The sequence below is a fragment of the Alosa sapidissima genome, chromosome 21 (genome assembly GCF_018492685.1).
Source record: "Alosa sapidissima isolate fAloSap1 chromosome 21, fAloSap1.pri, whole genome shotgun sequence".
NCBI lineage: Eukaryota > Metazoa > Chordata > Actinopteri > Clupeiformes > Clupeidae > Alosa > Alosa sapidissima.
In genome coordinates, this window is record NC_055977.1 from 12,633,612 (window position 1) to 12,646,111 (window position 12,500).

Sequence of the window (12,500 nt, forward strand, 5' to 3'; positions counted from 1 at the left end):
AAAGGCTACAAATGAAGGGGAAGTTGTCTGGTCCTCTCACTCTCACCCTGGGTCAGCTTGTTCCACACTGTGCGCTCCTTGTGTAGATTGAGAGATGAGAGTCAGTGAAAGTGTGAATGTGCATGTGTGTGTGTGTTTGTGTGTATTTATGTCTGTGTCTGTGTGTGTGTGTGTGTGTCTAGTGTATCTATGTGTATTTCTGTGTGTGAAAGAGAGAGAAAGTATCTGTGTGTGTGTGTGTGTGTGTGTGTGTGTGTGTGTGTGTGAGACTGAATGTCCCTGGACATCCGTCATGAGCAAGCTAAATGCCCTTTCGTTGCTCACACAGAAAGTTTCCGCTTCTAAAGGTGCAACATGGGCTCATTGCTCGCCATTCACAGGAGTGAAGAAAAGGGCAGAGAGAGAGAGAGAGAGAGAGAGAGAGAGAGGGAGAGAGAGAGAGAGAGAGAGAGAGAGAGAGAGAGAGAGGGAGAGAGAGAGAGAGAGGGAGAGAGAGAGAGAGAGAGAGAGAGAGAGAGAGAGAGGGAGAGAGTAAAAGAGAGCTGGAAAGAAGGATGCCGAGCAGTGACCAATTTAAACGGGTGTGTGAGAATGGGAGATAATACCCGGTAAGGCCAGCGAGAGGGGGGAGGGGGGGGTCGGGCTCATGATGCGTCCTTAATGGAGCTGAATTTACATACTCCCACCGAGGCACGCTCATAAAGCGGCCGGCCGAGAAACAAACCGGACCGATCCGCAATCAAGCGCAGGTTAAATGGAGACGGAGTGCACAGAGTGATTTTTTCCTCTCCTTCTCCCTCCCCTTTCTCTTCATCACACCATCAGCCTGCACTCCTCCACCCTCTCCCCTCCGCTCCCTCCATCATCAGCATCCGCCTGCACTCCTCCATCCCCTCCCCTCCCTCCATCATCAGCATGTTTCATTTACCTTAGTCATCAATAAAACCACCCTTTCGAATGCTGTTTGGAAGTTGAAAACATAAAACTCAAAATGCACACTTCCGATGCTCTTTAAGAGTGATATAATATTCATGGAACGAAAGCTGTGTGACTGTCCAACACTTTTGGTTTCCTTCTTTTTTTCGTTGCTCCAGAATTTTTCCCCCTTTTTTTTGCTGTGCATTTTTTATTTTTTTTGTCGTGCTTTACGACACATAACAAACACGCTCAAAGTGGACTTGTCACAAAAATCTGATCCGGCTTTTGAAAGCCATCAAGGCCACACACACACACTCCAACCACGACCACAACTAAAAACAACAACGACAAATCTCCAAACTTCAGTGCTTCATCTTAACACATCCTACACACTCCAAGGGAGCTGTTTGCTTTGTGAAAATGGCCTGAAAGAGCCATGTGAATTTTGCTTGGTTGCATCGTGGTCAAGACTCAAGAACACTCTCCTTATTTATAGCCGCACGTCCGACCGACCACTGCGGTCCACCCTCTCAGAAACAACTCATGAACGGCCCTCCAGGGTTCTCGATGGCACTTTCCAGGCCTGGGGCCTCATTACAGAAACTTCCTAACTCTGAAATCCTATCTTATCTCAGTTTAGGATGGCATTTAGGATTTTTGGTATTACAGAAGCATGTTTCCTAACTGCATTTAGGAAAAAGGCCTATCTTAACTTAAGATAGGAATTTGGCCATTACAGAACCATCCTAACTCAAGAATTTCCTAACTTATGAATCCTAACTTAGGATGGCACATACCCTGTCCTAAATGCAAAATAACTGCCAAAACTGACTGCAACAGTCTTGTGAGAGTGGTTGCCTAGCCTATGACAAGTAAAGATGATGGACATGGCTGTTAGGGACACCATAAAGCATATTTCACTAAATAAGTTAATTAAGTGAAAACTTAAAAATGTAGCCTATAAGCTATGTGTTTTAAAACAATTATAATATTTATAACAATTAAATATTAATAATTATAACAGAATATTAGACTATTACTGGTATGTATTATTATAAATATGTTTTTTGTTTTTCCATTTTTTTACCCTGTTCATCTAATGAATCAATATTGACACACTCTCTTTCTTCCTACATAGGCCTAACCTAGACCTATTTCTCTCTGATATTATGGTTTGTCCATCTTGAGCAAACAACTGTCTTTAGAACACCATCTTTGCAACCTGACATTCTAATAGATACATTCTCATAGATACAGGCAGTGTTGTATACATTCTAATCATAGAAACAGGCATGACAGGACGATTGCCGAAAATTAAACGTCAGGTCAGTGACGTTTAAAAATCTAACTGACAGTTATGGTTAGGATTTCTTAAGTTAAGATAAGATAGGAGGTCTGAGATAAGATAGGACACAGCCATGAGTTTAGGAACTGCTTCTGTAATAGGAAGATAGGATTTTTCCTATCTTTGAAACTTAAGTTAAGATAGGATAAGCAGTTAGGATATTTTTCTGTAATGAGGCCCCTGGTGTCTAAAGTATAACCTTTACTGGAACTTCACACACCCTTTACGATCATATAAAGACAAAATGAAATAGCTTCTCCGTGTGAACTATTGAGAGGTAAAAAAAAAAAGTTTCCTAGAACCTTGGCATAAACTAACTCAAACTGTAGTCCTTACAGTTCAGGACCTTCACCCACTGGTCTTCACACACATGCCTTGCCCTGACCATGACCGTCCGTAATCACACAGATCGTTCCAGACGCGCGGCTGAACGCCACCCGACCCTCTGCCTCTGCGAGTCCACGAGAGCATCTCCCTCTCCCATCTATAAATACTGAGGATCTGAAGGCACGCGGGGCATAAACAGCATCCATCACCTACCATCGCCAGGCCCATAGATCAGGGGCTGGGTCGAGCCATAGAAGGTTACAGGCAGAGGAGATTCCCAGGCCACTAGGCTGGACATTGGTACAGAGGCACGCAGTGCAGGCATGTGGGGTTAGGCCTGAGCCAATGAGGAGAAGAGAGGCGTGTAGGGGGAGGGAGGAAATGACCAATGCAGAAACCCCAACCAGTGAAAACATTAGACATTAGAGGCATGATGGGGGGGATTGAGAAGAATTAATTGAGGGGGGGAAAGGAGAAATGACAGGAAAAGTGGCAAGTCTGCACAGGAGGCTGTTTAAATAGGCAACACACAACAAAACACAACAACAAAAACAAAACACAACAAAAGGCATTGACAAAAATATAAACAAAAGGCATTGACAAAAACATACACAAAACAAAATGATCAGGCGAAAGGGGGGGTGAAAGGGGGAAGGCTACAGTGAAGAGGCTAATCTGTTGCTGACGGCGCTCCGTGTTGATGGCCTCGGTTATACACGCATGGGCGGATTATGAACTTTCGGGCCCCTGGGCCCAGATATATTAAGGGCCTCCTACTTATTGTCGTATTATCGAGGGGTTTGGGGGTCCTCCCCCAGAACATTTTTAATTTGTTTGATGTGATTTCCTGTATTCTGGTGCATTTTGGGGATGGCCAATACTAAATTCAATCAGATTCATAGCCTACATCCTGATTTGTTGATATTGAGGCAATGATTCCATGCAAAGGCTTGGGCTTCAGGGCCCCCTGACCCCTTAGGCCCCTGGGCCTGGGCCCGGTAGGCCCGTGCAGTAATCCATCCTTGTATACATGGGAAACAGGGCTCATCTGCAGGTAATATGAAAGCACACAGCTGCAAGTGCACAGGAAATCGATGACAGGGGGCGGGGGGGGGAGGGCTCGTATCCCCCATGGGATCGTGATTGCAGCATAATTTTCTTTAAAAGCACAAACAATGCATTATTAAACACGGTAACAGCACAGCAAGCACTAAAGGCATTTCGCGCACACGCAATACCTCTGTTTGAGTGAGGGTGTGTATGTGTATATGTGTGTGTGAGAGGGAGAGAGTGTGGAATGTGTTGTTTATTTATATATTTATTAACTAGGAGTCCAGTGAGGTGTGTAGCACTCTGAGCTGTTGAGCTCTTGGTTCGGACAGGAGTTATTTGCGGATCCCACTTTGAGATTTTGGCACGAAACTCGAATATGACCAAAACTACAGAAAGCACATAAAAAACAACACACATCAAACACAGCTGGAATTGAAATAGGACTGTGACTCAACCACTTACTGTATGTGCACCTAATAAAATATACTCTCTCCCTCTTTCTCTCCCTCTTCCTCTTTCTCTGATCCACTCTGTTTCTCTTTTTGGCTCTTTCTTTCTCTCTCTGTCATTGCATCCCTTACTCTCAGTTTTATCTCTTTCAGCCCGACGCTCTTCCTCTAGACAAGGCCCTTCCTGAGCTCTATTCTGATAAGACCTGCACTCTGGGGAGAACGTGGAGAAAAGTAGGAAAATTATTTTCTGAAATTTGGAACACAATAGAACACAAAAAAAACAGCCAACCAAGGATATTATGTATATTGCTTTCATGTGATCAATAGTAAAATATTATGTAGTATAATACATAATATATATAATATATATAATAATAAAGTGAGTGTTTGTCTCTGAGTGCATTTGTATGTTTATGTGCATGTGTACATACATGTGTGTGTCTGGGGGGGGGGGGGCTTATCGCTGACTGGCACCACCGGAGGTTCGTTTACCGCAGGGGAGCGGAGAGGACTGGCGCGGTGCGGTACAATGCTGAGGACACGGGCCACATGGCTACATTGCGCTGGACACAAAGGATCTGTTTGCTATAAGCGGTGGCCACTGTAAATGGCCCGGGTTGAAGGTCACGACTGCTGAACAAACTTGATCCGATTGAATCCCAGGCATCCGCCACTGTTTCTACAGGGCATGTACGGACACACAGACACATGTGCTGAAAACACACATGGACAGACCCAGAGGCACAGGCTTAGTGACATGCAAGTGCACACACAGACACAAGAAACACACACAACCAGGATTCAGTATCAGTAGAACCCCCCAAATACACAGAGAGAGAGAGAGAGCGAGAGAGTGAGAGAGAGAGAGAGAGCGCTGGCTCCTGGCTCCAAATTATGAAGTGACAAATAAAAGCAAGTGATAGAAAACGTCTGAGGTCCATGTCCCAAACAGCCCATAAACCATTTGTGCGCAACCCATTCGGATGACTCCCTGCACCTTAGCAACCAGTGAAACTAACCCAGTGAGACTTTACAGGAGGTGCGGTATGGGGTTATTGGGGTGAGAAGATAGAGCACCAGGAGTTGGGCAGTCAAAGAACACATCCACATCACACAGATCAGTCACAGCACACGGGAAATGCCACTGTTCCCACCCCATGCATCTATTATTCTCCCCCAACCCCCACCCCCCAAACATTTGAACTCTCATCAAAAACATTTAAGCGTCTAACTACCCATGTAGAATAAGCTGTTTTCTGTGGAAGACCTCCGATGCTGTTCCCAGGGCGGTTCTGCTGGTCTCACCGTGAAAAAGACCAACCCCACGGCAGGCGGCTTCCAGGAACAGCAGCCAGGAGAGCCACTTGAGCATTAAGATGTCAGCTTTAATTGTGAACTCTAAGGCACGCTTTGGATAAATTCACTTTGTGCTGTATATTTGGTATGGCACTCCACGCTCTGAAATGTATTGTATAGTTTTCTTTAAGCACCTGACTGATCCTGGAATTTATAGCTCAGGACAGGTTTACAGTGTGATTACTAAAGCAGATTCTGGCAGGACCACAAAATTGGTGCGTGGCTGGCTTGTGTACAGTAGATTAGCAGAATATACACAGCATACATTTCTCAACATCCCAGCATTACATATACGGTAATTCCAGCAGATTTCTATGTACTAACACTGCACACTGCCTGCACAGTACATCAGCTGCTCTGTGCTTCAGACAGCTGTACTGGTGATGTTCACGGCTCCTATTATGACATAATTTTCATTCCTTTTAGGTTTCTATACCTTCATAATCCTTTCTAATACCCTGTAAACCACATCTCTTAAAGGAGTGTTTCCTGGCGTGCTTGTTCATAGATATCACTGTGGTCAGATGTCCATGCTTGGCCGTGGTGCGTACTGAAAGTATTCACCATGGCACAGTGCCTGTTGCTGCTCTTGCCGTCAGCATTTGCTGTGGTGAGATTATCACCTGTCCAGAGATGACAGCGTGTCTGTGGGTTGATGGATCACCTTTCCTCAGCCTATGGACCCTTTCAAGAGAGTTCCATTATCAGCATCATAGTTGGCCCCACAAGACTTCCTTTTTAACATTCCATATGTTATCTTAATGCAGAGGAAGTAGATTGGGGCCCAAATAGAACGTTCAAGCATTGTTTTTGTTTTTATTGTTGAAAGGGTCCATACATTACGCCTCCACTGGAACTATATAGCTTGTGCTTTTCTTTCAGACTTTCAAATTCCATCACCTGTGTGATGGAATTTGAGCTGTCGTTGTATTTGTTCTGTTGATGTATCTAATTATTCCTTTTTGCAGTGTGTGCACCAAATGTCTAAATCGCGCCCCTCTCCTAGTTCTCTGGATGAATCTCTGTAAAATCACTGTAAAATGTTTGCTTCTGTACACAATATCCACCTAAAGTAATTAAAATAATAATTATAGGCATATCAGGGATACAAGAAGTATGTCAAATATTAATGATTCACTATAATGTGCAAATAATCACTTCCAGCAAATTCACAGTGTTTACATTCTGTCAACATATCCACCACATATTGTCGTTTTCAACGAATACTGTTATCCAAAGGATGATGGACAATACCGCTGTAGTCAAAATACTTACTTTACTTGGGCAACCATAAATCATAGCTGATTTAAATCATAGGTTATTAACGACTAAACTTCCTAGACCCCTGCATGTTTCAGCATGCCTTATGAAGAAAGACATTTCCATTGAAGGACACTGCCATACCCTCAACATGCTCATGGTGCAACCTGAACACAAACGCATGGCGGTCATATTGACCAGGGGGGTATTCCAAGTACGTGGTTTAGTGACAAACCTGGGTTAGTTAACTCAAAGTAGGTGGTAAACCTCCTAATAGAAGAACTGCATGGCTTCATTCTCCTAACAAAGCAATACCATAGGGCTCTTGTTGTAGGAGGTTTACAACTTACTCTGAGTTAACTTACCCAGGTTTGACACTAAACCATGTACTTGGAATACCCCCCTGCTCCTCCCACACATGACACCACAGTTGAAAAGTGAATGAGACAAAATTCAGTACCGTGGACAGCGCATGCTTGTAAACATCAAACCATCTGCGAAAAACAATGGACCTCAATCCCAGACGTGGGACCGTGCAAACCACCGTCACCTGCAAACAATTACTACATGCACCTGCAATCCATTACGTCTCGTTAGAGCAGCTTTTTAAAACAAACACTTCTTGCAATCCATCATCACTAGGCCTCACAGCTCAACACAGTGGACACTCTAAATCTGCTGTGACCACTTTGTTCCCTTTTGTGCACTTTACATGCTGACTGGGACTGGGTACGTTTTCAGCGCAGCGATGGCATACACCCTTGGCTTGCCCAGGTCCCCCAGCCCCATGTGGTTGTCAAGAAGACCAGGCCATTCTCTCTGACTTTAAGACCAAGGTGATCTACTACATGGCAATAACAGATTTCATGCCATGCAACATGCAGTGAACCATTACATTAATAAGTATGCTTTAAAATACTATGGTTTATTGTGCTGGGGAGCCACAAATGCCTCAGTGCAAAGAGAATAAGTCTGGAGGAAGTGAGTTGAAATTTGGCATTGGATTGATCTGAAATTTGGCTGAATGTTGTTGTAAAACCTGCCAACAACTTGACCAAAGCACCATTTACCATTCCTGTTTTGGTTGGAGAGGTGCTTACAGTTTAAGTTCTGTGAGTCCTTCATCGGGCTTGTGATTATCTTACATAAGGTAACAAACACTCATCAGTCCTGGTCCATCAGCCCAACCACTGCCCCGATGTACCTCTTGCTCTTTGAGACTACTGCTAACTCAGTGCCACAAAGTGCTGCATTTTTCATCCCATTAACTACCATATAAATATGTCAAGGCCAGATAGGCAAACATTAACATGCCCTAAGGTCATATCTACAAGCCTCTTCAGAATGGAAAACCTGACCTAAGATAACTTCTACCTTCAGCCAATGTTATTATTACCCACAATGCCCACTTCTTTTAACCTGACCCTAGCCAGATGAATGTCGTTCCGCTTAGCTCCGCCTATTGCCAGGTTACACTTCTTTAGCTCATGGCATGAAAGCAACAACATAATGACCTCTGAAATGTGAGAGGACCCTTCTGTCAGGCACCAACAGTTAACAGGTAACAGCTGTAGCTGCTCACCGGTTCAACATTGCACACAAACCTTGAACACACATTCTAATACTAGGGGTGCTGCGGGGGGGGGGGGGGGAGGGTGGTTAGGATGATTCTAAGGGCCCAGCACTGACAGGAGGCCCCCAGAGAGTGCCCCCCCCCCCCCCTTCCCACCAATAATACTATATATTATCGAGGGGCCCAGAATCATTGTCTGTCATAAGGCCCAAAACTAGCAGCACCCCTGAATAATACACACATAAACTCACAGTCATTCACCAACACTCAAATAAAGCTGAAACATAAAAAGAGTAAGTTCACCCAAAAGCAGCATACAGCAATGTCCGAATGCTTTGTTCATGAAATGCTGTGATCATGTAAAAATATCTCTGGAGCCCCATCTTTTGTCATTCTATTTTTTTTTCTTTGGCCTTTGCAGCCCATTCAATGACTTGATGTGAGCATGAGGGGAGTGAAATGATTCTTTTTCAAATTGAAAAGGGCACTTGTGTAGGGATGCTTCTGTTACAAATGTCCAGTTTGGTCTCCATGATGAATAGCAGGAGGAACAAAAGGTCAGTTAAAAACATGTGTGTTTGTGTAAGCACATTTGCATGTGTGTGTGTGTGTGTGTGTGTGTGTGTGTGTGTGTGTGTGTGTGTGTGTGTGTGTGTGTGTGTGTGTTTGTCAATGTGAGTTTGTGCGCACGTGCATTTAGCATCTGCGTGTTCCTCAGAAACCCTCTGGAGGGACAGACTGGGGACACTGGATATAGGGGAGAGGGGAAAAGCGGGGTGGACAGCTGTCACCGACCCTGACCCCTGACCCCTGACCCCTGACGTCCAACACGTCCCTATCCTGTAATTGACCACTGACGTCCAACTGTCCCACTGTGCTGTACATGTCAAAGGGGTGTGGGGGGTTGGCCCTTCCTTTCACACCAGGGGTTCTCCCTGTCCTCACATCACCACCAGACCCCATCAGCGACACCGCTAGTGGACCACCAGGACTTCAGAGCACCCTTGGTAGGCTCTGGGAACACAGGGCGACTCCGCAGAGCTTTGAAGTTCTTGTTTGGTCTGGATCCGTCCGTGGAAGACGAGGAAGGAGGAGATGTCAGGACTCAACCCCCCAGGTCTTGAGACTCTTGTCCCCCTCGTCTGTGCGGACTGGACTTTGAAAAGCCTTTTCAAGCCAAGGGAGAGAGTTCTCCACCGTAAGGAAAATATTTACCCAGTCTAAAAAAAAATCACCTCCCCAGCCATTAATCACTGCTCGCCACTCTCGAGCACTTTTAGCCTAGCTCGCACAGAGTAGCGTTCCCTTATACAATGTCCGATTGGCGCCATTTTAATGGGTAGGGGTGGGCTTTTTATTAAGCCCTCTAAAATGGGTTTCCAGTAAATGTCTAGTACACCCTCAAAAGTGACTTTTTTTGTTATTTCATAACAAGAAGAAAATTCAAAAGAACACCCAACTTCAGATAGGATCAGGATGTGGAGTTTGGGAAGTGGGGGGGGGGGGGGGGGCGAACAAGGGGCCTGTTGGGAGATCAATGCTGCTTTGATGGTGACTGAGGGGAGGCTCGTGCAGGAGAATAACGCCGATTTACAGTGAGATCCATTAGGGCCGCGGCTGCTCCATGGAGATGAATGGCAGAGCGGGCCCTGGGCACAGCTGATAAGCTCTGCCGTCTGCAAGAGTGGAGACATGGCAAACCTGTGTGCTCTAACCTCGTTACCCACACCTCAACCTACAATGGTGGCTTATTACGACTTAGAGGCAAGGGGTGGGGTGGTTGGGTGGCCTCTAATAGGTTAGTCTGCAATTTATAACCTCCTCAATCCTTTCCCCCTACCCGATTAAAGTCCACCATGCATAACAGTTTTGAGAAAAAATGACTCAATGCCCCTCCCCTGCTGTGTTCCTCAATTGCACTCATAGCACCCTAAAGCAATGGCATTATTAACCACACATATTTATTCCGTCCAGATACTGTCCATCTACACTCATACCTCAAGACGGATTTCTGTGTACGGCTCTCGGGGTCCATAAAAGCACTCGAATGACAAAGATTTACTTTAGCTGGTGGAGACACATCCTGATGGCTGTAACTCATCACAAACAGCGGCCTATTATGACAACAGGATGCAAAGCAGTGCCAGTGAGCAGCATCACTCTGCACGCATGATAGAGAGAGACTGACGCACATGGCAGGACATCATCTCAGCAAAGAGTCTTTCACACACACCGTATGTAAAGAAAAAAAATATTATTCATGACATTTTTCACACTGACTAAATGTACTGTTAGCATTACAGTATAGGCTTTATTATGTTTAATACTACTGTAATTGATGCAATAGAAGCAGCGGAATTTGTACAAAATGAGGAATCATGCTGCTCTGAAATATGTGACTAGGTGCACCATGCAAGTTTTACTTTGATGAGAGGTGATTAGGTCAAGTTCAAGTCTTCTATATTAATTATCCCTTCAAAAAAACAACAGACTGCAGGTGCTTTTTCACCAATTAATGAATATGTCTTTCTGTTGTGTGCTTCTGTTTGCTCAGATGACTGAAATATTGCTGCACCTCTGATGCTACGGGCATAGTTGGGAGAATAAATGCTAAATGCTGATTCAAACTTTAAATGCCATGCACCAGGCGTTTTCTACTGAGAAGTCTTTTTACAGTCACAATTTGTTATGGCTGGAATTCATTAAACAGAAAAAGTGATGTAAGGTTTGTTCCGCGAACTGTCACACCAAGATCTTATTAAACAAAGCAGGCAAACAAAAAAACACAATTTACTTCAAAACATAGCTGAGGAAACTCTTATTCGACACTTTTCAAACATACATTATTCACAACACCTGGCACACTGCGCAGCTGGAGTTGGAGAGACAGAGGTGCCGTTACCCACTCCCAAATAACCTGGAGATGTGAATGGGGTTCACGTGTAGGTAACCACTGTTAGAGTTTTTGTTGATGTATTGGGCTGTCAAAGTTTATCAGATGTGGGAACCATTAAAGTTAAGCAAGACACAGCAATGATTTTTTGATGGATGCCGACATAATGAAATTGTTTGCCACCGAAAAGTGTCCAAGAGCATTTCTTTGAGTGCTATGGAAAGATGAAAACCTTATTTGTTGGCATGGGTAGTTTTATATGCAAGCTAATAAGGGAAATATTTGCAAAATAACATGTTTAAATATCAATGTAGTAATTGTCTTATAAACAGTAGGCTTATTTACACTAAATGTTAGCTCTGAAATGAGCATTCATCGGACATTCTGCACTCAGGTGTCATGATTGCGAAGCCTGTCATAAAATTATGCAAACTTGTTATGGTTATCGTAAATAGTCTACAATTTTAGACATACCATTTTGGCTTGTCTAAATGCATGGTCAGACTGAATGTCTTTATGTTTAAATATATTCTCAAACAGAGCTTAATTCAGAGACATTGTTAGTAGCGCACAATTGAACTGAATTCAAAATTCGTTCGCAATGCACCTGGAACGACTCCACTTGAAACAGTATTATTCTGGAAGTTGAATGGAGTTTGTACAATTAGCAGAACTTTGCTTTTTAAACTAACCAGTATTCAATGCAAACTGTTGTGGGTCTGACGACGACAATTATCACTAGTGTTTCTATAATTACGTTGAAAAAAGGGGATGACAGGCAAGTGCGGAAGAATATAAATATACTTACATGAATGCGTGGTAGATGAAGGCCCATCCTCGAGGTCGTTCCAACACGTTATACATGAAATTTTGAAACTTTCTGTAGCGCTTATTGGATGCTGCAGTGTTCGCTCGTGGCCCTGGAGGCCCGGGCAATGGGGTCCCCAATAGCCCCGTGCGATGAGAGGGGTGTCCCCGTTCCGGTGTAGACGGTTCACTTCTCTCGGTATGAACCGCCGTGAGAGCGACAAATTCAACCCGCCTATCGTCAGTTGGAGCCGGGGGAGCCAGCATCCTAATGCCACCGTTATTGGAAGGGCTTCCCAACATGATCAGAATCATAAAAGTAAACTGAATGAAATACAATGATCCGTCTATAAAATGCCCTATGCACTATTTAATAATCAGCCAATGAAACTGAAATGCAATCAAAGTCATTGTTGACGGACTTCGGAACCGAGTTACCTATGTTAGCAAATGGGAAACTAATGAGTGTCGTAGACTATACTGCAGTGCAACCACAGCTTCAAGCGTTGAGGTTTT

The 12,500-nt window shown here is 44.2% G+C and overlaps 1 protein-coding gene across 3 annotated transcripts in view; it reads right to left on the reverse strand.

Annotated features, from left to right (window-relative positions):
* Positions 1-12,500, reverse strand: part of LOC121695497 (potassium voltage-gated channel subfamily KQT member 4) — a 71,782-nt gene that overhangs the window by 57,948 nt on the left and 1,334 nt on the right. For 2 of the 3 annotated variants that reach the window (XM_042076386.1, XM_042076387.1), the window contains exon 1: positions 11,986-12,500. This exon is cut by the window's right edge. In XM_042076386.1, coding sequence (XP_041932320.1) covers positions 11,986-12,299 — 314 coding nt within the window. In that variant the 5' untranslated portion in view covers positions 12,300-12,500. The remainder of the gene's footprint in view (positions 1-11,985) is intronic. The other variant, XM_042076388.1, reaches the window with a different exon arrangement.